Here is a 21,701-nt window from a genome sequence, read left to right on the forward strand (position 1 = left end):
TAGGAGATGAAGTCAGGCGAAGATCATTTTCCACTTCAAATAAATTGTGGGAGTGAAAGTTTCAGCCGCAAAGTCCAAGTGGGAGCACGCCATTGTATTTGTTCCACTTGCACGCCAAGTTGGGGTCTTCCGATCCACTTCCATTTTCCACCCTTTCCCTTGAGATAAAAATCAAGAGTAATATGAGATAACTGAAACGGTGCGTTTTGCTATGAAAAGGGCACAGAGACAAAATCACGATGGAGCAATTCAACGTCCCTTCAATTCGTACGGTCATGGTAATAAAACACGGCAAAGGCATCCGATTCCTGTATACTTACGTAATGCGCAGCGAAACAATCATGATAAGATGGTACAATGTGGGGATTCCATCTGACGGATGACGGGGGCTCGAAAGTCATCTCCACTTATTTCTGGCCCCTGCTGCAGTGGTCCCAGCCTGTGCTGGCGGCTCTTTCCACGTGTGATCCCTGTCTCGCCACGTGTACATAGGACGCAAAAATTACAGAGAGAATGGAAAACGACGGGTCATTGGCGCGCGTGGAGTTGCATCTGGGCCACTTTCAACCCCGTTAAGATTCTGTCGGTGAACATTTCCTGAATTTTTCGTGGATTCATTTTGTTCCCCCCCCCCCCCCCCCCCCCCAAAAAAAGTTATCATGATTAGTTAATTATTGTTATTTGTCATCATCATTGGCTTACAAATTGCCCCTTATTTAATTAATTATTTGCAATGATTTTGCATCTGATGTTCATTCTTGTCGCCTTCCCCATTCATATCTCACTATTTCAATATTTATTTATTATCAGTCTCAAAAAGAAAAAATGAATATCCATATTTATTTGTTTATGTTCTAGTTTAATTATTGTTCTTTCTGCTGAAACGTTCCCACGTTTTTAATGCTGTATGATGAATTGAGGGGAGAGAGTAGTTTGATGAGATGTAGTGTTTGTGTATTTTAGTGAGCTTCACCTAACTCGAGCACATGAAGAAATGTCCTGACCCGAAACATGTGAATTTTTTTTTTTTTTTTTTCAAATCCGGTTCAAAATCCACTCCCAGGTCGGAGCCTAACCCTTTTTTTTTTTTTGTCACCAAGCACTTTTTAAATCAATATTTGCAATCAGTCAATCTAGACGGCTTGATTAAAATATTAGAATGATCATCAATCACCTCATAGGAGATTTCTGAAAACAATGTATTGTATTATATTGTAACAGTAGGCTGCCAAAAACTCAATTGTCACGGTTGGTGCAGTTTATGGAAGCAAATCAAACCCGATCCTGTCTGGAAAAGCATTGTTGTCTATTCTGCTATGCTGCTGTCAAGTGTCAAGTCATCTGGTACGCAATAATCATCCATGGCTATTTATGGAGGCTGAGGCGTTACATGGCAGATACTTTCCAATGCTATACACATCAGGCAGGCACAGAGAAATTATAATATTAAGGCCAAAGTAAAAGCTTTGCCGTGACATTCTTACACGCAAACTTTTCCACAATTTGAAATCGTGACAAATTCTGGTGTTGTTAAAGATTGTCCATCCACCCATCAGAGGCATAACTCGAAAAGGACCTTCACGTCATTTTCTCCGGTTCAAAATGTTCTTGTGCCCTTTGAACCCATCATATTTCTTTCATAGCTCATATGCTTAGGGAATCTTAATCCCTATGCAAATTATGGGCATCGCGGCCGCATTTCCTTTATCTTCTTGTTGTCTGTATGCCAACGAGTATTTATAAAGCTACAAATAAGAAATAATCTGAAAATAAGATTCTACAGGAGTTGAAGAGTAGGAAATGTAAGTATTTACAATATCCTTCAAGACGACGATGCAAAGGCGAAAATCTATGTACATGAAGCTGTACAAGTTGAAGCAAGTTTATGGGTCAAACCCAAGATCAACAAGGGATTGACCTAAAATGCTATGCAATTTGATTCCGAGTCACATCCGACAACTAAAGGCAGTCTAAACCAACATAAGCACATGTTCTGAATGAGATCAGGTTCACTTAGTGAACTTCTCAAGAACATGACTTGATCAAACCCAAGTTGTAAAGGAACTTCTCAGATCTTGATCTGAAGAGATTTCCCAGAGAGAATCTCCCACTTTCTTGCGGAGGGGATTTTGAGTAAGCATCATCCTTCACGCGAAGTATTGTAAGGCCAATCTCTTTACGAACTGATTCAATTGTTTCACTCTTCACTGGATTTCCTGATGCATCAACCACATAGAAAACATTCACAGCTTGGGAACCCCTGGTAGTAACCTCAGCTCGAGTCACTGAAAGACCATTTTCTCTAAATATCCGCGTCACATCGGACAAAAGGCCAGCTCTGTCTTCACAACAAAGTTCCAAGCTTATGCCCTGTTTAACAGACAAGCAATGACATCAAAAACATGAATCAACTGAAACTAAAATAAAAAAAGCAAAGGTTCCCTTGTTTTTACCTCGGAAGTTCGCCGCTTAATTGCAGCTTCCAAGCAATTAATTACCCTCTGTCTCTCTGCTTCAGAACTAATAGGGTTCCCATCTACATGCCTAATATAATACTCCTGTTAAACAAATTGGAAAGCAGATAGAAAATATAAGACACCACGAAACAGATACCAAATGCTAATTCTCAATGATTCAGCTCACTACTGAATACTAGGGGAACCAGAACCAAAGTTTTAATTCAAATGAAAATAAACTGAGTCAACCAGCAATCGAAAAGAGCAACTTGAGATTTCAAGGACTGACCTGATAAGCCTCTGGACTTTCAGCTATGACAGTTGCATGGTATACCACGTATTGCATATCTGTCAATGTGCATACTGCATCAAAGAGTAATTTAGGCCGGTCAGGGCACCTTAAGTTCACAACAGTGTATCCCTTATCCGTACAACTTTCTACAGTTACAAGAGGTTTGGATCGACCACTTGCTGACCCACTTTCTGCATAATTCATATCATAATCACGATCAGCATACATCATTTGATGCAGCCTCCTTTCCTTATGGGTGGAATCCACAGAAACAGCAGTATTGGCACTCCGCTTATCTCTGTCACCTTTCAGAACATATAAAAGAAGCTGTTTGATCTTAGCAAGTGTATCAGGATCATCAATCGGCAATCCAGTAGCTTCACTGGTAATATAAACGACTGATGCCATTCTTGAATTATGGGTCCAGACTTCTGCGCCCATCACATTACATTTGAGGTCAGAAAGAACAGCAAAAACCTCTGAAAGTAAACCTGGTCGGTCTCTTCCTGTCAATTCAATAGTTGTGTGCTCCAGGGCAGCTTGGACACCCACAGACCTTCTTAAGGACCGAAAGCTACGTGCTCTTGGTCCCAGTGACTGCACACACATGTAAATTTAATGATTAACATGAATTTGAATGCTTATGGGTCCACACCAAATGAAGCTAATTAGTTGTGGTGCAATTAAACAGCAAACATTGCTTCACCTTAGTCAGGTCTTTTCATTATCTCTCATTCAGGTCCTTAATTAAGGAATGCAATTGAAGTTTAAGACCTTGCTAGCGAGACATTGAAGCCTACTACCAAATACGTCTAACATGACTTCTTTTATTACCTTATTTGTACCTATCAACAATTGGACACACTGTGTTCCTTCCATGACATCTAAAATCCAACGAAAATTTATTGATACTGTTTGTACCCTATTAATGAATTTCTTTTTATTTTTCCTTTTCTTTAAAGGAGAAGAGTCATTCATCAACTTAGAAGTTAGAACAATGTGAATTATATTTTCTAGGATGAATTTATCAGAATCATGACTATTTCTAGGATTCATTTGAAAAATTAGGTAGGAAAGGTTTGTAGTAAAACCATACAAAAAACTATACAACAATTGATTCCATAATAATTGCAGAAAATGGTTAGAACCAATGTAATATACTCTGACAGAGTGTCTATAAAAATAAAAAATAAAAATCAACTGAAAATCCATCTCTCAATTCCAATGCACCATTGGATCTCCACACAATTATTTTCCAAATTTAAGAGAAATCAAAAGTGAAAATGGAGAATGGTGTTACAGATCTACCTGTTGAATTCTTTCAGACACATCATCCTCAGAAAGCTTATTCCCATTCTGATCTGTTACATGAAACACTGCAAAGGAGCATAGAGAACAAGAAAATCAATCACAAAGCATACAACTAAAGAACAAAATACACAAAGTAAAGCCTTTTGAGAATCAAAAGCTAACCATCCATGAACCATTCCCCATCTGAAGAAATGTAAGCTCGACGAATTATAAGATCCAAATCATTCAAAACCTGAACAAGCTCCAGCAAACTCCCACGCTTGTTAGCACTATCAACCTGAAAATGAAAAAAAAAAAAATTCCAAGAAAGAAACTTTACAACATATTCGCAAGAATACTTCGTACTAAAACCCAAAAAAGAAAAAGAAAAAAAAAAAGAAATCCGATATAATTCAATCAAACACCTTAATCAAAGTGGCTTTCCTGCTGGAGGTATTATCAACAGTAACCCTGCAAGTATCCCACATCAACAAGAAATTAAAATCATAAATCCATAAAGTCAAAACCTTTCAAACACCACCATTTCAGCTAAAGAAAAATAGGAATTTCAAGAAAACAAAAGAGCCCCAGTTGGGAAAATGGACTCCCCAAATAACTAACACTAAAGAAAATCAAACGAAATACCTTGGAGGGTTCATTCGGAGAACGAGCTTCTCAAACTCGTCAACAACAGCGAAAGAAGAAGACCAGCAATCCATTTTTGCTTGCGAAGAAAGATTTCAGTCTTTATAACAGAAATGAGCAGAGGCAGAAACAGCAGCAGCTTTCGAACTTATTATATCTGTATATATATATATATATATATATATATATATATATATATATATATATATATCCTGAGTTTCGTATTGGTGATAAGAGGTGATTTTTTTTTTTTGTTATTTGTTATTTGTTTCTGGGACTTGTTGTTGTTGTACCAGTGTGGATTCTAATTTCTGTTGTGGTTTGTGTTTTGCTGTGGGGGTGGTGGCTCTTTAGTTGAACGAAGAGTTTCGTATTATACGGTCACATTACATTTAAACAACCAAAGTGAACTCGTTTGTATTGTGTTATGCCTGCTACAAATTCTCCTCTAATAAAATATGATAATGATGATTCTTCTACTACTAATAATCCTACTACAGTTTATCTATCTATCATCAAAAGCTAACAAATATGAGTGCCGTGGTGTTATAAATATAAAAAAATAAAAAATAAAATAAAATAAATATATATATATATATATATATATAGAGGATCAGAGGAGCGCGTGGGCCCATCAGCCAGCCGTAGTTGTCGTAGGTGAAGCGGGGCCCACCTGGGTCGCCCTTCCTAGTTCCTACCACTCGGTCCTCTCCACTTTGGGGCTCGCGGCATTTTGCTTTGGGTGCTGATTCACAAGGTGGCTCCGTGTTTTATTGTTATTCTTGTTCAAATCAAATGCCCATGTTCCCTTCCTTCTTTATTTTTTTTTTTGGGTACAGTGTGTTGACTGCATCCCTTTAATTTTAGGTCTGGTCTCCTTTACAGGCCTACTTAGTACGTGGTAACACAACACATCCTAATGAGCCCGTAGCTCCTCGTTTTCGTTGTCTATGCCCTCGACGACCAAACCCAAACAAACTACAAGGGTCAGTCGCCTCGATGTATGTTTTGGACTTTATTTATTTATTTATTTTCAAGCGCATGATGTATTTAATAATATTAATAATTAATGACAATAATAAATATAATTAGTTCTTCTAAGAATTGTTTGATGATGACTAATAAAATCAAGAGGGAATTAATCAAGCAAAGAGGAGTCTTGCTTGCCTGCCGGTGTAGGCGGGGTTGTAACAAGGGTAACTTCCATATACCAGAGAGAGGCCTCAAGGTTGAAGTCGGCTACCCTGAAGGCACAATTACAAGATTGCTCTCAAAATTTTTAATCAGACTTTGCTGTGCTTTAGGGAACCCTATCTCCTGATCAAATGAGATCTGATTGGATTTTGTTTGGGGAGGGGGAGTGGGGAGCTTTAGGGCAGCCGCCCCTTTATCCTATGGGTTGAACTTTTTGAAGGAAGCCATAGATTATCATCATTCATGAGCTTTCCAAATCTAGAAGGATTTTGCTCAGCTGTAAAGGATCATGTGCCTCTCTATTTGACTCTCTTATTTTATTTATTTTTTTTCAGTTTTACTCTCTTACCAAAATCACGTGTTATCAGTTATCTCCAGATTTTATTTGTTTGGCTAATTGCGGCATAGAATCCACCATTACTCTCCTACGCGCGCGCCTTTATTCCCCCTATCTTCCTATCAAAACCCATTTTTTACTATATATCAGCCATGCATCACATTCATAGTAATATGTTTTTATTACCAAATTAGTGTGTTTTGACTTAGATTCAATAGAGCAGTAAATTTTTTATTATACTTCTACTTATAGAGATATCCATCTTAAATAATAAAATAAAAAGGAAGAGAGAGAGTGAGTGTGTGTGTGGGAATCCATTATTGTGCTGTGAGGGTGAGGTATTTTTTTTTATATATTACCCAAGGTATATATATTGGAACTTTGATGTATTGGCTTAATTTCAAAATTACTGCGGCTGTAATATATATCTTGTAATTATAAGCCCCATTTTTACACAGGAGTTAGTGTACCACTCATTTCTACACCGAAGAGTTGGTGGTTTTAAAAATAAAAGTTGTTCCATTCTTGAAAAGGATTTTTAGTGCTTTTATTTTAAGGGAGAAGTTATGAAAATACCGAAAATTATTAGGGGTGTTGTTATGTTGGATCATCTCTGAATTACATCAATTCTGTTTTCCTTTATAAATAATAAAAATTTTGTTTTTCACTTATTGTATAACTTAGTGTATTTAGGCAAGTATGTATTGAATACATATTTTTGTAAAGCAAACTATCAATATTGTTATGAAAAACAGAGAGAGAGAGAGAGAGAGAGAGAGAGAGAGTGCGTGACATATTGTGCATCAAATTATATTTTTTTAGAGTGGACATCTTTTTTTTTTCTTTTACAGATACGTTATTAAGCTACCAGGTTTAATAATATGTTCACATTAAAAAAAAAAAAGAAGACGTCCACAGTTAAAAATATATATATACATATATGTATATGTATATAATGTGTGTGTGTGTGTGTGTGGAATTGGTTGATGGTAACAAAATACCCACAACATTTTACTTAGAAATGGGTTGGGAAGACAAGCATGTGAACAAAAACCAATGCTCATCCGATGGGGTTTATACATTGAATAATGAAGGCTAATTTTCTGTAAAAAATTCTTAAAGTTTCCACACCGTCGGATCAAGTTCTTTTCAGACAATGATTTGATAATCATCGCTGAGGCTGAGGTACCCATAAGAGCGGTTCTGATTAGACGATCTCGACCGACCGTCCATCACATCTAAGCACGGCAATGTACAGAGAAACGAAACCGGTGAGAGTCAACCAAGGGAGTTTGACCAAAAAATAAAACAATCAGTAATGCGAGAGAATGATGAATTCAATTTGAAGAGCGTCAAGTGCAGTTGTAGTTGTAGGACAAGTGCCAGAGCTGCAGCGCAATAAATGCCACCTGCCATAATTTCGTGTCTTGCACATGCAAAGATTGACTGTAAATGGTTTCAAAGGCTGCCCATGATGGCACGAGAACTAAAATTACACATAAATTAGTATGCTACAATTTCCACGATAATGATTCAGTGATAGGATGAATTTTTGTCAAGTATTAAATTAATAGTTGTTAAATAAATAAATAAACAAAAATTTAAAATAATTTTAATTATTAATTTAGTGCACAATAAATACTCAACAGACAATGCAGAGTGAAGGACTCGTTTGCGCAGCTGCGCCCCAAATGGACCGTCGAATGCTTCTTCTTCAAAGTGAATTGTCAGTCGTGGGCCTGCAAAAAGCAAACTTCCTCACTCGTGCAAACATCAATGGCCGTCAATGCCAATTCACATATATTAATGCTTGACTTTGGTTGTAATATTTTGTTTGTTGAAAAAATTAAAAAAAAAAAAAACAACAAAATCAGTACAAATTGAGATATTAGGAACCCAACTTTGGTTGGGAATCACCGATGGTGTGAAAACGAAGAGGGGATCATGAATTCTTTCAAGGGAAAGGAAAGCTTTACAATTGTTGTTATTATTATTTTTTTAAAAAAAAATTTACCGAAATTGGGTGCAATCCAAATTCAGCTTTTTATGTTTAGTGTGGTCCAAAACCCTACGAGCAATATGGCCACCTTCTGACCATTTAAAATCGCACCCCCACGTAACCAAACGCTGCCTATATTTCTACTTGATTCTTTGCCTGGACGGTTCTAGCCTTAGCTTACCAAAACTGTGGAAGAAATAAACTCAGCTTGTCTGGGATCGATTTATTGGCATATTTTCGTGGATGGAGCTTTATAACTTTCCTTTCGAACTTATTTTAAAAAATATCCTCAATTTAGTTAATAAAATATAAGTTCATGTATTAAAATTAATCATCTTCCCATAAATTCCTACCCTAAAGAAATATTTATTCTTAAATTGCGTAAACATATTAAAAAATTAAATTTATCTTATACTTTTTTTTTATTATTGTATAATTTATATCTTCATAACTTTAAACTCTTATAATTTGCACCAAAAAAACTATTTTTCAATTAAAATATAAAATATAAATTATAAAAGTATAAAATGGGTGGGTGCAAAAAAAATTTTATAAGAATAATTTATCTAAATGTTTAATTAATTTTCATTCAAAACAAGAAATGAATTAATTTGTGTCAGGTTGTTAAGTAGTTTCAATTAAAAATGGATTTTAAGAAGAATTTTATAGGGCGTCAGAGAGCCTGCTCCAATTCCATTTGAAGTTTTGGGCCAGGTTGACAAGTTTTTAGAAGTGAAGCCCAGTCCAGTTGATTGGCAATTCCTAGCCCAGACAGGAGTGAATGATTTATTTTTGTGATCTGAGCTGGCCACAGGGACTCTTTGCAATTACAGAGTTACAGGTCGCTGCATTGTATTTCAGGAAAAATGACACCAGCAGCAATGTAGAAGGTTTGCCTTGGTGGTGCAGGCAGACCTTCAACAACATTGTAAGGAATGGACTCAGAATAAACCCCTTTCTAGTTTGTACCATCACTACCAACACTGCATGTGCAGCCTCTCTGTTATTTATTATTATTATTATTATTATTATTTAAATGCAAAACTGATCTCACCATCACACTGATCTTGAAATATAGAGACCAACAATGATATCCAATGTTCTCAAATACATGAAAAATAAGAAAAGAAAAAGGTCTGTGTGTTCATTCCTAAAACGTACGTGAGGACTAATCTTTTGAATCTTGATATCATTTCCCCTTTTCATTTCACAGGGTGAAAGAAACCCGTCAAGAGTGGCAACCGTTTTAAGTTCACAGTGCTGGATGGGAGCAAGATGGAAGCAATATGTAGAAACGTTTCTATGTGAATGTTTGACCTTCAATAGAGCATTTATCAAGGCTGAAAACCTGGGAATAGAAAGAAAAGATGTCAACTTTTTTTTTCTTTTTTTTTTTTGGGTTTTGGACTCTTGTTTTTGAGTCTGCTTGCCCTCGAAGGGATAAGGATTTGCTGAGCCAATATTCACTCACCAAACTCCACCTATCCTTTGTAAAGTTTCAGAGCCATTTCACCAAATCTGTGAGAAGAGTCTATATATTTTAATCTCTTTGGAGTCTTTATGCGCCGATACGCACTACTGTCCTACACTGTTAAGAGTTTTCACTACGACAGCCAACGACATAGTCTGAAAGAGTCTAAAGAATCGAGCATGCTTTATACATAACAAAGCAATGTCACTTGGTATGTAGAGAATCTAGAGATTTTCTTCTCTGGATGTCATCAGGGCAACGAAAGAGTGGCAAAGATGGTAGAAATCATTACGGCAAAGAAAGGGTCTCAAAGATGGTAGAGAAGCCATTCACTCAAGGAATTGAGAAAGAAAAGAAACGAAAGACAAAAAAAACCTATTGAGATATCCAAGAGTCAATGTGATTAATTGAAACACATAAAATCCAGATTAACATCGAATGGCAATTGGTATTCCTACATGAAATGCGTATGCATCTCTTTGATGGGAAAATTGTTTGTGTTTGAAAACTTACCATATTTCTCTTCATGTACATAGAATAATAAACATGTATGAAGAATTCGCAGGGGTTCACTTCGAGAAACAAAATCACCACTCTATTCAAATATGCATAATTATGCCACTCTGGGTATTTAATATAACAACACACCTCGAAATATTCTAGTAACCAAAATCAAACCCTGCCTCTGGGCCTTTCTTCTCTTGAGACATGAATAGATCATCCTGCACATGCATATGATAAAGTTTCTTACAAGAACAAAATCAAATCATTATCAAGTAATCTAATTCAATTGAAGTCAAAAAAATTCCAACTTCTTTTGAGGTGTTTTAACTCCAATCTCACTTCAAAATCCAGGAAACATGAGAGGCTCATTAGCTTCTGAACTATGCTACACATCTCTGACCAAAATTTTCATTACCATTTCTTCTGTTTTACTCCATCTACTGCTTTGATCCTGATCCCTGAGAATCATCCTTATCAGAAATTTGCTGCTGATGCTGATGCTGCTGATTCAAGGATCCTGAAGCGCTTCTGTGATGCCCCATCTGTTGATAGAACTGGCTTATAGCTTGAGAATTCATCACCCCCACATGCGCATCCTGTGAGAGACCAAGCTCCAAGCCAGGAATTTGATGGCTAGCACCGCTCAACATAGAGGAGAAACTCATCAAACCCATATTCATATTTGGAAATTCAATCCCGTGGAACCCAAATTTTGGATTTGCACTCAAATTTTCACTTCCAAAATTTGAAGTCAACTGGCCAGAATTTTGAATAAACCCAGACCCAGTTCCATTTATAGTTGGCCAAACTCCACTTGGAATTTGAGACCTTCCAAAATTTGCACTCATCATTGTCCAGTTGGCCCTATTAATGGACCCAACACCTGGTCCCAACCCTTCTATTTTTGCATGCAAGCCTGCTGAAACAGAGTTCCCCTGTTCGGAAACAGAGGCCCCTGCAGCAGCAAGCATAGAGGCTGGAATAGTCCCAGTTCCTGTAGCAGCGATGATAGATGGTTCAGCTTGCTGTAACAGCCATTGAATTGTCTCTCCATCCGATTTATGACCCAATTCCCTGGTCAATTGAAAAATCCTGGCAGCACATAAAGCTGGCATCCTGATTCTTCTTCCTCTGCCATCTACTTTTTTGTGTCTATCTTTGTTAGAGCTTCTTTTTGGTGCCAACTTCTTGGTACTATCATCTTTGTTTGCAATCATGATTTGGAAATCTTTGATCTCACCAGGCTTGTTATTCTCTGCCATGATTTCTTTCAAGGGAAGATTGGAGAAGGTGGGTTTACTTCTTCTTTGATGGTGATTTAAGCCTTGGATTCCATGAGAACAGTGGAAAATAATGGCCTGTTTTTGATTGGCAAAGGCCACCTCAAAAAGACATGCTTTCTTGACCTTTCAATGTAGCGTCAACATTTCAAAGTTTGGAACCACAAAGTTTCAATTTAAAGTTATTACTAAATGATTTAATTTAAATAAAGATTTGTCAGTGCTAACATGTTGCTATATATATACACATACCCAAAAAAAAAAAAGTGATATATCTTATCATTCAATCCAAATCTATAATTTTTTATTTTCTCATGTTGCAATGTCAAATTATATATATATATATATATATATATATATATATGTTATAAATTGGTAACTTATCCATTAATAAATGTCATATCCTACAGTCAAATAATCCTCAGCTATTTCCCCTCGAAAAGTTAACTTATTCCAATCAGGCGTCTATTGTGCCTGAAATTAGTTTTTTCCTTTGGGATTTTCACGCTTGTCTCCATTAACGAAGCATTTGGGTTCACTATTTTATATCATGCTACAGATAATGGGTATAGTGACCATGAGATATGAGAGTCACGGCCATGGGATTGTTTCGGAGAGCAAGTGGGTCCTTAAATTGAGGGATTACATCACATTACATACACTTCTTTCTTTTCTTTCTTTCTTTATTTTATTTTATTTTATTTATTTATTTTTGTTTTTTGCAGCCAATCATGAAACATGGGTCATTCAGACCGTCCCATCTTCTTGATAAACGAAAGTAAAGATTGGAAATCTTGTGAAATGGGTAAGGCAGAGTGAGAAAAACAAAAACAAAACATTAGTTTTTTTTTCTTCTGCCATCACAAAGTCTATGGGAAGTTTACTTGTGCTATTTTTTATGTCCAGCTTAGCTACTGTAAAATCTCTCTAATTTTGCCTGCCAAAACAACTTTTGAGGATGTGCATGTGAGCTGCATAGCACTGGTTAGAATGACTTGTCATAATGGGTAGGTGAGAGCTTTGTGTTTAGTCATTGCATTTCTTTAGTTTTCAAATGTGTTTGCCATTCTAGGAGACATTATTGGGTCCCTTGACAAGTTTGCCATTGACATATCACCACCCTCTATCACTTGAATTTGAAGCTTTCAGCCAAAAAGTTATTGCTTTTACACAACCAAAGTCCTTTAAATTCTTTAATTAGTTAGTGTGATGCTAATCAAATAACCACACCGCCTCTATTTCTTCACACGCTTTCTTGAATCATGAATCATGATGGCAAAAGTTTCAACCTTTGCCTATGTGTTTGCGATCGGAACCTGTACTTTTAACAGCTTAATGGTTTCTCAAGTCAATATTTGTTTGCTGTGTAATTAATAGCCAAGACTGCCTTTCCTCTTTAGAATTTGAAAAAAAAAAAAAAAAAAACTTCATCCTTTTCATTGATGCAAAATACCCAGAGCAAGAAAATGATTTGGCCCTGAGCAAGAAAATGATTTGTTTCTGCGTCACAAAAATATGACATCGATCACACGCACAGCACATAAAGATTGTCTCGGCTTGATGGCAAGTGGCTAATTATTGATTGTAACTGCTTTAATCTTCTTCTACGGTTATGAAATTGGACAAAATGCTGACACTGGATCAGAGAATAGTAATAAAACACTCATGCATCAAAGTTGCATATGAAACCACTTCGTCCATCATTTGTTAGCTGTTACTCATCAACTTTATTTAGATATATTAATTATAATAGATGGACACAACGTGAAAATGCGGTTGCAAAATGTAGAAATAGTTGTATCTAGATGTACGGAAGCGCTTTAATTTTACGACCAAATTGGCTAGTTTGATGACGTTCACCCAAAGCACAAACAAGCAGTTCCATGGTAGCAAGAAGCACTGATGAACTTGTCCTTTAAGATTGCCTTGCAGGCAGCTGTGCATTTATCTATAGTGCACGGATCCATTACAATGCCGAATACTGCCTCAGCTGTGTTAGGGCAAGTCGTCATGATGATTAAGCCAACAAGAAATAACAGCTTGACCCAATTCATAGTCACTCTATAATCCATGAGGAGCTTCTGACTCTTTCTTGTTCTTGAGAGAAATTGTACGTATATAGCCTAAGAAGAAGATTTACCGTGTACAAGAAAATCTAGTAGAACCAGAAGGCTTTAATGTATGCAAACGAAGTCAATCTGTTACAACTTACACCACATTTGCTTGTTTCGGTTAGTTTGTTGTCTCTACAAGACAAGTTGTTTATGATCTTGTGAATGCGTGATATTTTTAGGGAGCAATACTTATCAAACTCAATCACCCGAGCTAACAGTTTTTATCTTGCAGTACCTTTAATCTTAAATTTGGGAATAATTACTCTTATCTAAAACAACCTTTTGATTAACTATAGTCAAATGTGCATTTAGAAAAGGTAGCACAGCCACATTTTCAAGAATCAAGATTCTCTCTTGATCTAATCTTCATTTGAACAAATTATGTTAATATGATTGATGGTTAATAAATTAAAAAGAAAAAGTAGTTAAATGATAATTATCTACTAACATTAAAATACAGATGGCACAAGATCTATAAAAGATAAAGAATGTTCATATCAGGAGAGGATCCTGATCCCATTTTCTAAGCTTTTTATGAATGAATTCTCAGAAAACAAGTAAAGGTAGTGCACAAAGGATGTGAGTCCGGGATTTTATTGACAACATAAGAAACTCAATCTATTTGCTCTTAAAACTTTGGAACCAAAAAGATAGAAGAAAAGGAACAGGAAAGATGGTAGGACGAAGAAAATATTACAGAAGCAGATTTTTAATGCAAAGAATAAATCTCACAAGATCATAAACTTAATGTGCTATCTTCATCTATCGATATGGCAAAATACAAACTTAATGCAGCCTAATAATTAGGATGATAAATATAAGCTTTTAGCTCTTCTAATATCACTGATAGCAGTTATTGCTCTACACCGAGGTCACCCCATCGGACATTGTATCTGGCGGCAAGGTAGTGAGCCCCAACAGGGCCACGACTTCCGTAAGGATAGTATTCAGGGATGATCTTTTTCTCTTCTAGTTCCTTCAAAAGAGGAGTGAAGAGCGCCCATGCAGCATCTAGTTCATCACTTCGGATAAATAGTCTTCTTTCCCCTTCTATAGCATCCAGCAGAAGCCTCTCATATGCATCTGGAATCTCCTTTGAGTATCTACAAAGCACATGACAACCAATTCAGATTCAGTACCAATAATGAAACCTGTATATAAATCAAAGGCCAATATTGATTGTTGTCAGAGCAGCCAAGAAGGAAGGCAAAAAAAGATTTTTACATGCCTAACCACTACTATTAAACTAACAGTTAGAATGGTTATTTTTCAACAAGCTTAAACAGCCAAGGAAAGCCATCCACGATGCAAGCCATAACGTGGATCCCGGAAAAATCTATGAAGATGTTTTGCAGGAAGAATACATCATTTTACAAGGAATTTTTAACAATTTACCTTGCTGCATAGTGAAGGTTTAGATGGCTACGGTCTAATCTCATTCCCAACCCAGGCACCTTGTTATTGATCTTCAAATAAATAGCTTCATCAGGCTGAACTCTGATAACAAGCTCATTTGTTGCTCGATCAAGATCTGTTCCAAAATTTCGGTTATACAAATTGCCAGGCACATGCCTGAACTGAACTCTTATCTCAGTCCTGGAAAGGAAGGAAAAATTAATAAAGTTAAGGACAAGCAGATATTAGTTAATAAAGTTAAGACAGTAAATAGGTGAATTAAGATATCGTTAATTCCACGTACCTCCTAGTATGCAATGCTTTGCCAGCTTTCATTAGAAAAGGCACTCCATCCCATCTCGCATTGTCTATGAAGAGGGCAGCTGCCGCAAAAGTTGGAGTCAAGCTGTCTTTTGACACAGTCTTATCATCAGTATAGGCTGGATAACTAACTCCTCCTTTTGTGTGGCTCTTGTACTGCCCTGTAACCACATCTTCAAGTCGTAAAGGTCTCATGGAACGCAAAACTTTGACCTGGCACCCAAAAGACAACCACAAATTTATTAGTCAATCCAACAGTAAAATCTTAATATAGCAAACTTCAGTATTTTAGTGAAAACCTTTTCGTTTCTGGTATCTTCAGCATCCAAACTGACAGGCGTTTCCATTGCAAATAAGGCAAGAATTTGAAGCAGGTGGTTCTGCATTATATCTCTTATTATCCCATAATGATCAAAATACCTATGGGCCAACAGGAAAACAATCAATCATACGCTATTAGAAACTGAGATGTCTATATAAGAAAGAAAAATACCCTCCACGTCCTTCAGTGCCAAAATCTTCAGAGAATATCAACTGCACATTTCTGATATACTGCCTTGACCACAGTGGCTCAAAAATGAGATTGGAGAACCGGAGAACAGATAGGTTTTCCACAAGCTCCTTTCCCAGGTAGTGGTCGATCCTGTAGAAATAATAACCCATCCAATCAGATTATGGTCCATATTATTTTCCATCATAAGAACCAACAATGGTTAGAAAAAATTCACCGAAATATTTGATCTTCTTTTAGGTACTGCTTCAGGGATTTTGTCATTGCAGCTGAGGATTCTGAATCTCGTCCAAAGGGCTTCTCAACAATGACCCTTGTCCAGCCGTTACCAGATGATGCAGAAGAGCTTGCACATCTTACAGCATCTATGAATATATTAGGAGGGATGGACAGATAAAAGAGGCGATTAGAAAGCCTCCCACCCTGCATAAGTGAACAATGTCAAGCATAATACAACCTCAAGTTGTGCTGAGAAGAGTTTATATATATCAGATGAAACTAGGAATAGACAATTTTTTTTTTTTTTTTAAGGTTATCTCAATGTTAAAGAAGAAGCAAACCCACTGACAGCAGCATGCTACCCAAGAAAGCATAAAACAGTGTATGTCTATATGACTGCATCTGAGGATAATGTGAGAGAGAAATAATATACAGTATCAGGTTACCACCAGATGCCTCAAAATTATATTGCATCAGATTCCAACAAGCAACCTACTAGCAGACTCTGTGCTCATAATTGCATTAAATCCTCCAGCAATCAGCCAAAAATGGTAAGACCATCCTAGAGATTCAACCAACTAAACTAGAAATTTACAAGACATTCTAAGACTAATATATCAGGACTAGATATTGGATATTCAGTCAACAAATAGGAAGCAAACATTTTGATTCAACTCTAGACCAACATTGTAAGAATCCCCAACTAATGCATTTTCTTGCAAGTGACTTTTCTAATACGGTAAATATTTTCAGGCAAAGTTCTAATCACCTCATGTGCCATAAGCTTCTTGTCAAGAGCAGCAAAATTTTCCTGAGAATCATACTGACCAGAATGGTAGAAACACCTTTTAAGAAATTCGTCCATCTTTTCATCACAGTTCTCCCTAAAACCCAAAGAAAAGAACTCATATCACATCTAAATGAACTGGCACCACAAAAACAAAATTAGAACACAAAATATTTTGAAAACTTGTGCGACACAATATATCAGACTATTGATATTGCTACTTCCTACAGAGAAAAATGAAACATTGAAATCACAGAGAAGGATAAAGCCAAACTGACCTCTTATCAATTCTGCAAGTAAGAGTCCTGCTAACCATGTTTCTAAGTTCTGCATCAGTCATTTTACTCCGAGCATAACCAAAAATAGTGAAGTGCTGCATTATAAAAGTTACACCACTTGTGAGCTAATCATAATAAACGAATTACACTTTCTTGGATTAAAACAAATAAGAAACTGATATAAAACCTTAGGAAGAAAGCCCTCGTAATAAAGAGCGAAAAGAGCAGGAAATATCTTCTTCTTGGCAAGGTCTCCAGAAGCTCCAACTACGGTAATACTGACAGTGGACTCATCTCCGTTCATATCAAAACCAGCTGCATCATTAGATTCCTCCAAAGATGTACCCAACACCAACCTTTCATTCAATTCATTCAGAGGGGTTTCATTTTTGACATGGGTGGGCGTTGTGACCGCTGCACCTATACAACAGTACCAGTTTATATATAATAAAAAGATACAAACCACAAAAGGGACAAAGTAGAATCAAAGCAACATCTCAATATGTAGATATGCACGAGCATCTAAAAACAATGAAATTTGCAACTCTAATGTTCCATATTGCATCAGCTTTCAATACATTGACCAAAATAACGAAATATTAAATCTCTTTACAAATGCAAGCCATCCTACTAATTTGTCCACTGCATCCATTATGTGAACTATAGTAATACAAGGCTCGAAGCAAAAGAATATAAAATAAAATTACCATCTTCCATGAGAACCATATTGGGATGAGAATTTCTGCGGCATTGAAGAGAGAGCTTAGCAGAGAGAAACCGTTGTGGCAATAAAAAAGAAGGAGGAGAAGAGAATGCAATACGTTGATGAAGCCCATTTACAGATGAAGACGACAAAGTGGTCGAAGAAGACAGAGCTGCCATCTCTTTACACTTCTATTATGTATCTGAATTCGACAATCAGAGATGATAACAAGCGATGTGAGTAAAGCTGCACAAGCTGCAAAAACCTCGATTGGGTTTTTGAAGACACAAATAGACTACTTCGGAGACACCGAGGGGTAGGCCCTTGAGATATCCGAAAGGCTGCCACCAAACCACGTTCGGACTCAAGACAGGCTGACAGGGTCAGCAGCGAAAGACAAATCAGAGATGGCGTTTGCGCTTCTTTTCTTTTTTTATTATTAATTGAGTAATTAGATGTTAATTAGGTTCACTAGAACAATGGGCCTTAACCCAAACCCCAAACTCAAAGGCTTATTAAATTAATGATTATTTGATTAATCGTATTCATATAATCATATTATATACAACATAAATATGTTAAAATTAATAAAAAAAAGTAACGAATGAATTTCTAATTACGTTTTGTGTCAATAATATTTCTCTTATAAATTATAATTAAAGTTCAATCAGATACTACTACTAATATAAGCCAAATTGCCAATCTCATCAATATATTTTAAAAATAGCAATTTGTCTATTGTTGAAGCATTTACTGAACTGTTTTGAATCTGGAACGCAATTGCTGACTTTAGGAAATAGAACATAACGCACGAGTTGAATGTGTATGTAATAACTGGTGCTTTAGTTTGTTCGTGTTTTTGTAGATAATATGTTTCAGTTTTTACTCTTTAATCTTCAATTACACGTGTATTTATAGTAATGTACTTACGATTAAAATCATATTAACACTAAATTCAAATCTTTAAGCAATAAAAATTTCTATTTCAAAGTAGTTTTCGCTAAATCCCAGAATCCATATAACTACAATATAAAATCAAATTGAACATGAATTTTACTAATTAAATAATATTATCTATTGGAATATGATTCTTTCTTGATCTGAATTTTACTGAGTTTTTAAAGATCTTTTGTCATGTGTTTTTTAATAGTAGTGTATGGATAAGATTTGATTTAATTTAATTAATTTATTTATTAATAATTAATCAATAATTGAGTTATTTGGTAGAGCATGATCAGATTATAAGAGAATTTTAATCCCTATCTATTACCTATAACTTTTTAATTGAGTTGATCGAAGATTCGAGTCTTCACATGCGAGTATGAGAGTTAATTTTCATGTGATTTCGATTTTAAATTTTTAAATTATGAATTTCTATTAAGTTTACACACACACACTGCCCCTCACCTATTTGTACTATACCTAATATTAAAAACGTATATACATCACCCCATTTTTTGTATTAATAATTCATGCATGTAATGGGTGGAATTGTTTGGCTATAGGTAAATTGAGTTGGACGCCTTTTAGTCCACTTGTTGGCCATTCCATACAATATTGGGCCTTCATGAAATGTTTGTTCAAATGACTCTTTTTTTATTTATTTATTTTTGTCATATTACACTCGATGTCACCTCCCTTAGATCCTCATGCGATCAATGCCACTTATATAAAACCATTAAGTTCTTATGAAAAACAAAATTACAATATCATGTTGCTTTTTATTTTTCTTTATGATTAATGCCATCGTTAAATTTTTACAGTTTTACGGTTGATTCTATATTTTAGTCTATCATAATTAAAATATTATACGTTGAAAGTGATGCATGTTAGGTTTTGTTTGAAATGAAATAAGATTGTAAAATAACTAAAGGATATCTTAACATTTTAAAAATATTTTTCAACCTCTACTCCCAAAAACTCAAAAATTTTAAACTTTTACTAGCATAGTTAAAATAATTTATTTAATATTCAAAACATTTACTCAAAAAAACAACTAAACAAAAATTTTAAAAAAAATTGAAAAGAGTTTATAGAATTAAATAAACACTTACACTTAGATATGAGAGATTAAGAAATATCTAAATTCAATTATCGATTAATTATTTTTATAACTCATGCCAAATAAAATTTATTAAACCGCTGGTTATAAATCAAAAGACAATCGATGCATAATTGATTGAAGGGTTTACTTTCCCTCCCCCAAGCTAGGACCCTTTTTTTTTTTGGTTGGATAAATGGGAAAATATAAAAAGTTTATTCACAAATATCAAGATTGTATTATATATTACATCGTAAATGTGTGTGGTTCTTAAAAGTAATAAACTAATAATGAAACCATTGTGCACAATTTAGTACTTATATTTGTTGAATAGCCAAGCAAGACTAAGGGTGCGTTTGGGATTGAGGTTGGGCAGCTGTAGCTTAAAAGCTACAGCACTAAAGTGTTTGGTAAACACTAGCTGCTGTAGCTTTTAAGCTATGTTGATATGATTTTTCACTTGTATAATATAAAATTTATTATATCTTTAATAATTTTATCAAAATTATTATTTAAAATTTATATTTACTATATATTATTAACTTTTGTTTCATAATTACAGTTTTTTTTCACAGCAACTGTAGCTTAAAAGCTACAGCACCTCAATCCCAAACGCACCCTAAGAAGTAATAATATATATGACCCCATAAATAAAATAAATTGTAAATATTAAAGTTGCAATATAATTGACAGGCCTGGAAATTTTGGCCAACTGAGCTTTGGTCTCAGGCCTTTTTCATGATTTTGAGCCCTTGTTCGGCCTTTAACTATTTTATCATCGAGAAAACTCACGATAGACTATAATTTATAAGAGTAATGATATTTAATCTCTTAGGCTCCGTTTGATACAATTTTTTAAGTAGAACTTATTTAAATAGAGTTTTTACTTAAAAAATTTTAGTTGTTTGGTTGTCAATAAGAGTTTTTATTAAAAATTTATGAAATTATTTTAATAGACAAGTTTTTTTAAGTTATATTATGAAAAGAATAAAATAAGATTGTCAAGTAAGTAGAGTATATTTTGGATATTTTAATATTTAAAAAAAATTTTCAACCTCTACTACCAAAAACCCAAAATTTGGGTTTTTACTAGTAGAGTTAAATAGATTATTTAAGCTCTAAAAGCTCTACTAAAAAAATAATGAAACAATAATAAAAATTATAATAAGAGCTTATGAGATTAAATAAATATTTATTACTATTAAATAAGTTATAACAAATATGTACTTCATTTTATAAATACGTGAAAAATAAAAAGTTACTAAGATAAATTGAGGGGTCAAGTATTACTATTGAATTTGTAATTCATTTCACCAAAAGATCAATTCTCTCTTTGCTTGAAATAAACCAATATAGCAGGAGAAAGCGGAAGTCAATTGAATTTAAATATTTTTATTAGAATATTAATTAACGGTTACAAACATATAATCCCAATCTGTACTCAGAGAAAGATCTTAATTTCTTCATCTTACAAAAACAACGAAAAGAAATACAGTCGCTACATAATTATACAAAACCTACAAATAATTTCTACAAACTGAAAATTTATATATATGCGTATATAATTTGATTAATTAATTTACTCATTATCAGTATTTAGTTCATGCTTTACAGCAAATTAATTTTCTTTCTTCAAGCCACCTTTGCTTGTTAACCCTTGCGATGAACTCTTCAACCCTCTTTTTGAGCTCCTCAGCCGGCAATCCAGACTCTTCTTGATCTTCATCATCTTTTTCTTTCTCTTGTTCAACTTTTGTCTGCTTTCCTTTGTCCACGTCTTTAACTTGATGAACCCTTTTCACGCTCCGCTCAACAATCTGTTCATGAGGTTTTTTCTCGTCTATTTTCTGGGCAGCTACTCTGG

At 35.0% G+C, this 21,701-nt stretch overlaps 3 protein-coding genes across 4 annotated transcripts; all 3 read right to left on the reverse strand.

Annotated features, from left to right (window-relative positions):
- Positions 1 to 1,234: 1,234 nt before the first annotated feature.
- Positions 1,235 to 4,850, reverse strand: LOC18044828 (ACT domain-containing protein ACR4). The gene is made up of 7 exons (XM_006437910.2): positions 4,684 to 4,850; positions 4,464 to 4,509; positions 4,222 to 4,336; positions 4,057 to 4,124; positions 2,746 to 3,345; positions 2,454 to 2,558; positions 1,235 to 2,370 (listed from the first exon to the last, which is right to left on the reverse strand). The coding sequence occupies exons 1-7, from the start codon at positions 4,755 to 4,757 to the stop codon at positions 2,026 to 2,028; spliced, it is 1,353 nt and encodes a 450-aa protein (XP_006437973.1). The 5' UTR covers positions 4,758 to 4,850; the 3' UTR covers positions 1,235 to 2,025.
- A 5,402-nt stretch (positions 4,851 to 10,252) lies between these two features.
- On the reverse strand, positions 10,253 to 11,643 carry LOC18044829 (transcription factor TCP20). The gene has a single exon (XM_006437911.2). It carries the CDS (start codon positions 11,448 to 11,450, stop codon positions 10,626 to 10,628), a length of 825 nt encoding a protein of 274 aa, XP_006437974.1. The 5' UTR covers positions 11,451 to 11,643; the 3' UTR covers positions 10,253 to 10,625.
- A 2,503-nt stretch (positions 11,644 to 14,146) lies between these two features.
- On the reverse strand, positions 14,147 to 18,198 carry LOC112098971 (glucose-6-phosphate 1-dehydrogenase, chloroplastic). Of its 2 annotated transcripts, none has more exons than XM_024185996.1 (10): positions 17,801 to 18,198; positions 17,281 to 17,507; positions 17,094 to 17,188; positions 16,798 to 16,912; positions 16,027 to 16,232; positions 15,792 to 15,941; positions 15,598 to 15,718; positions 15,282 to 15,511; positions 14,978 to 15,178; positions 14,147 to 14,685 (listed from the first exon to the last, which is right to left on the reverse strand). In XM_024185996.1, the coding sequence occupies exons 1-10, from the start codon at positions 17,973 to 17,975 to the stop codon at positions 14,436 to 14,438; spliced, it is 1,770 nt and encodes a 589-aa protein (XP_024041764.1). In that variant the 5' UTR covers positions 17,976 to 18,198; the 3' UTR covers positions 14,147 to 14,435. The 2 variants fall into 2 exon arrangements, with proteins under 2 accessions (XP_024041764.1, XP_024041763.1); XM_024185995.1 differs by having other exon boundaries at positions 17,281 to 17,513; positions 17,801 to 18,197.
- Between the last annotated feature and the right edge of the window lie 3,503 nt (positions 18,199 to 21,701).

The sequence above is a fragment of the Citrus clementina genome, unplaced genomic scaffold (assembly GCF_000493195.1).
Source record: "Citrus clementina cultivar Clemenules unplaced genomic scaffold, Citrus_clementina_v1.0 scaffold_4, whole genome shotgun sequence".
Lineage (NCBI taxonomy): Eukaryota > Viridiplantae > Streptophyta > Magnoliopsida > Sapindales > Rutaceae > Citrus > Citrus x clementina.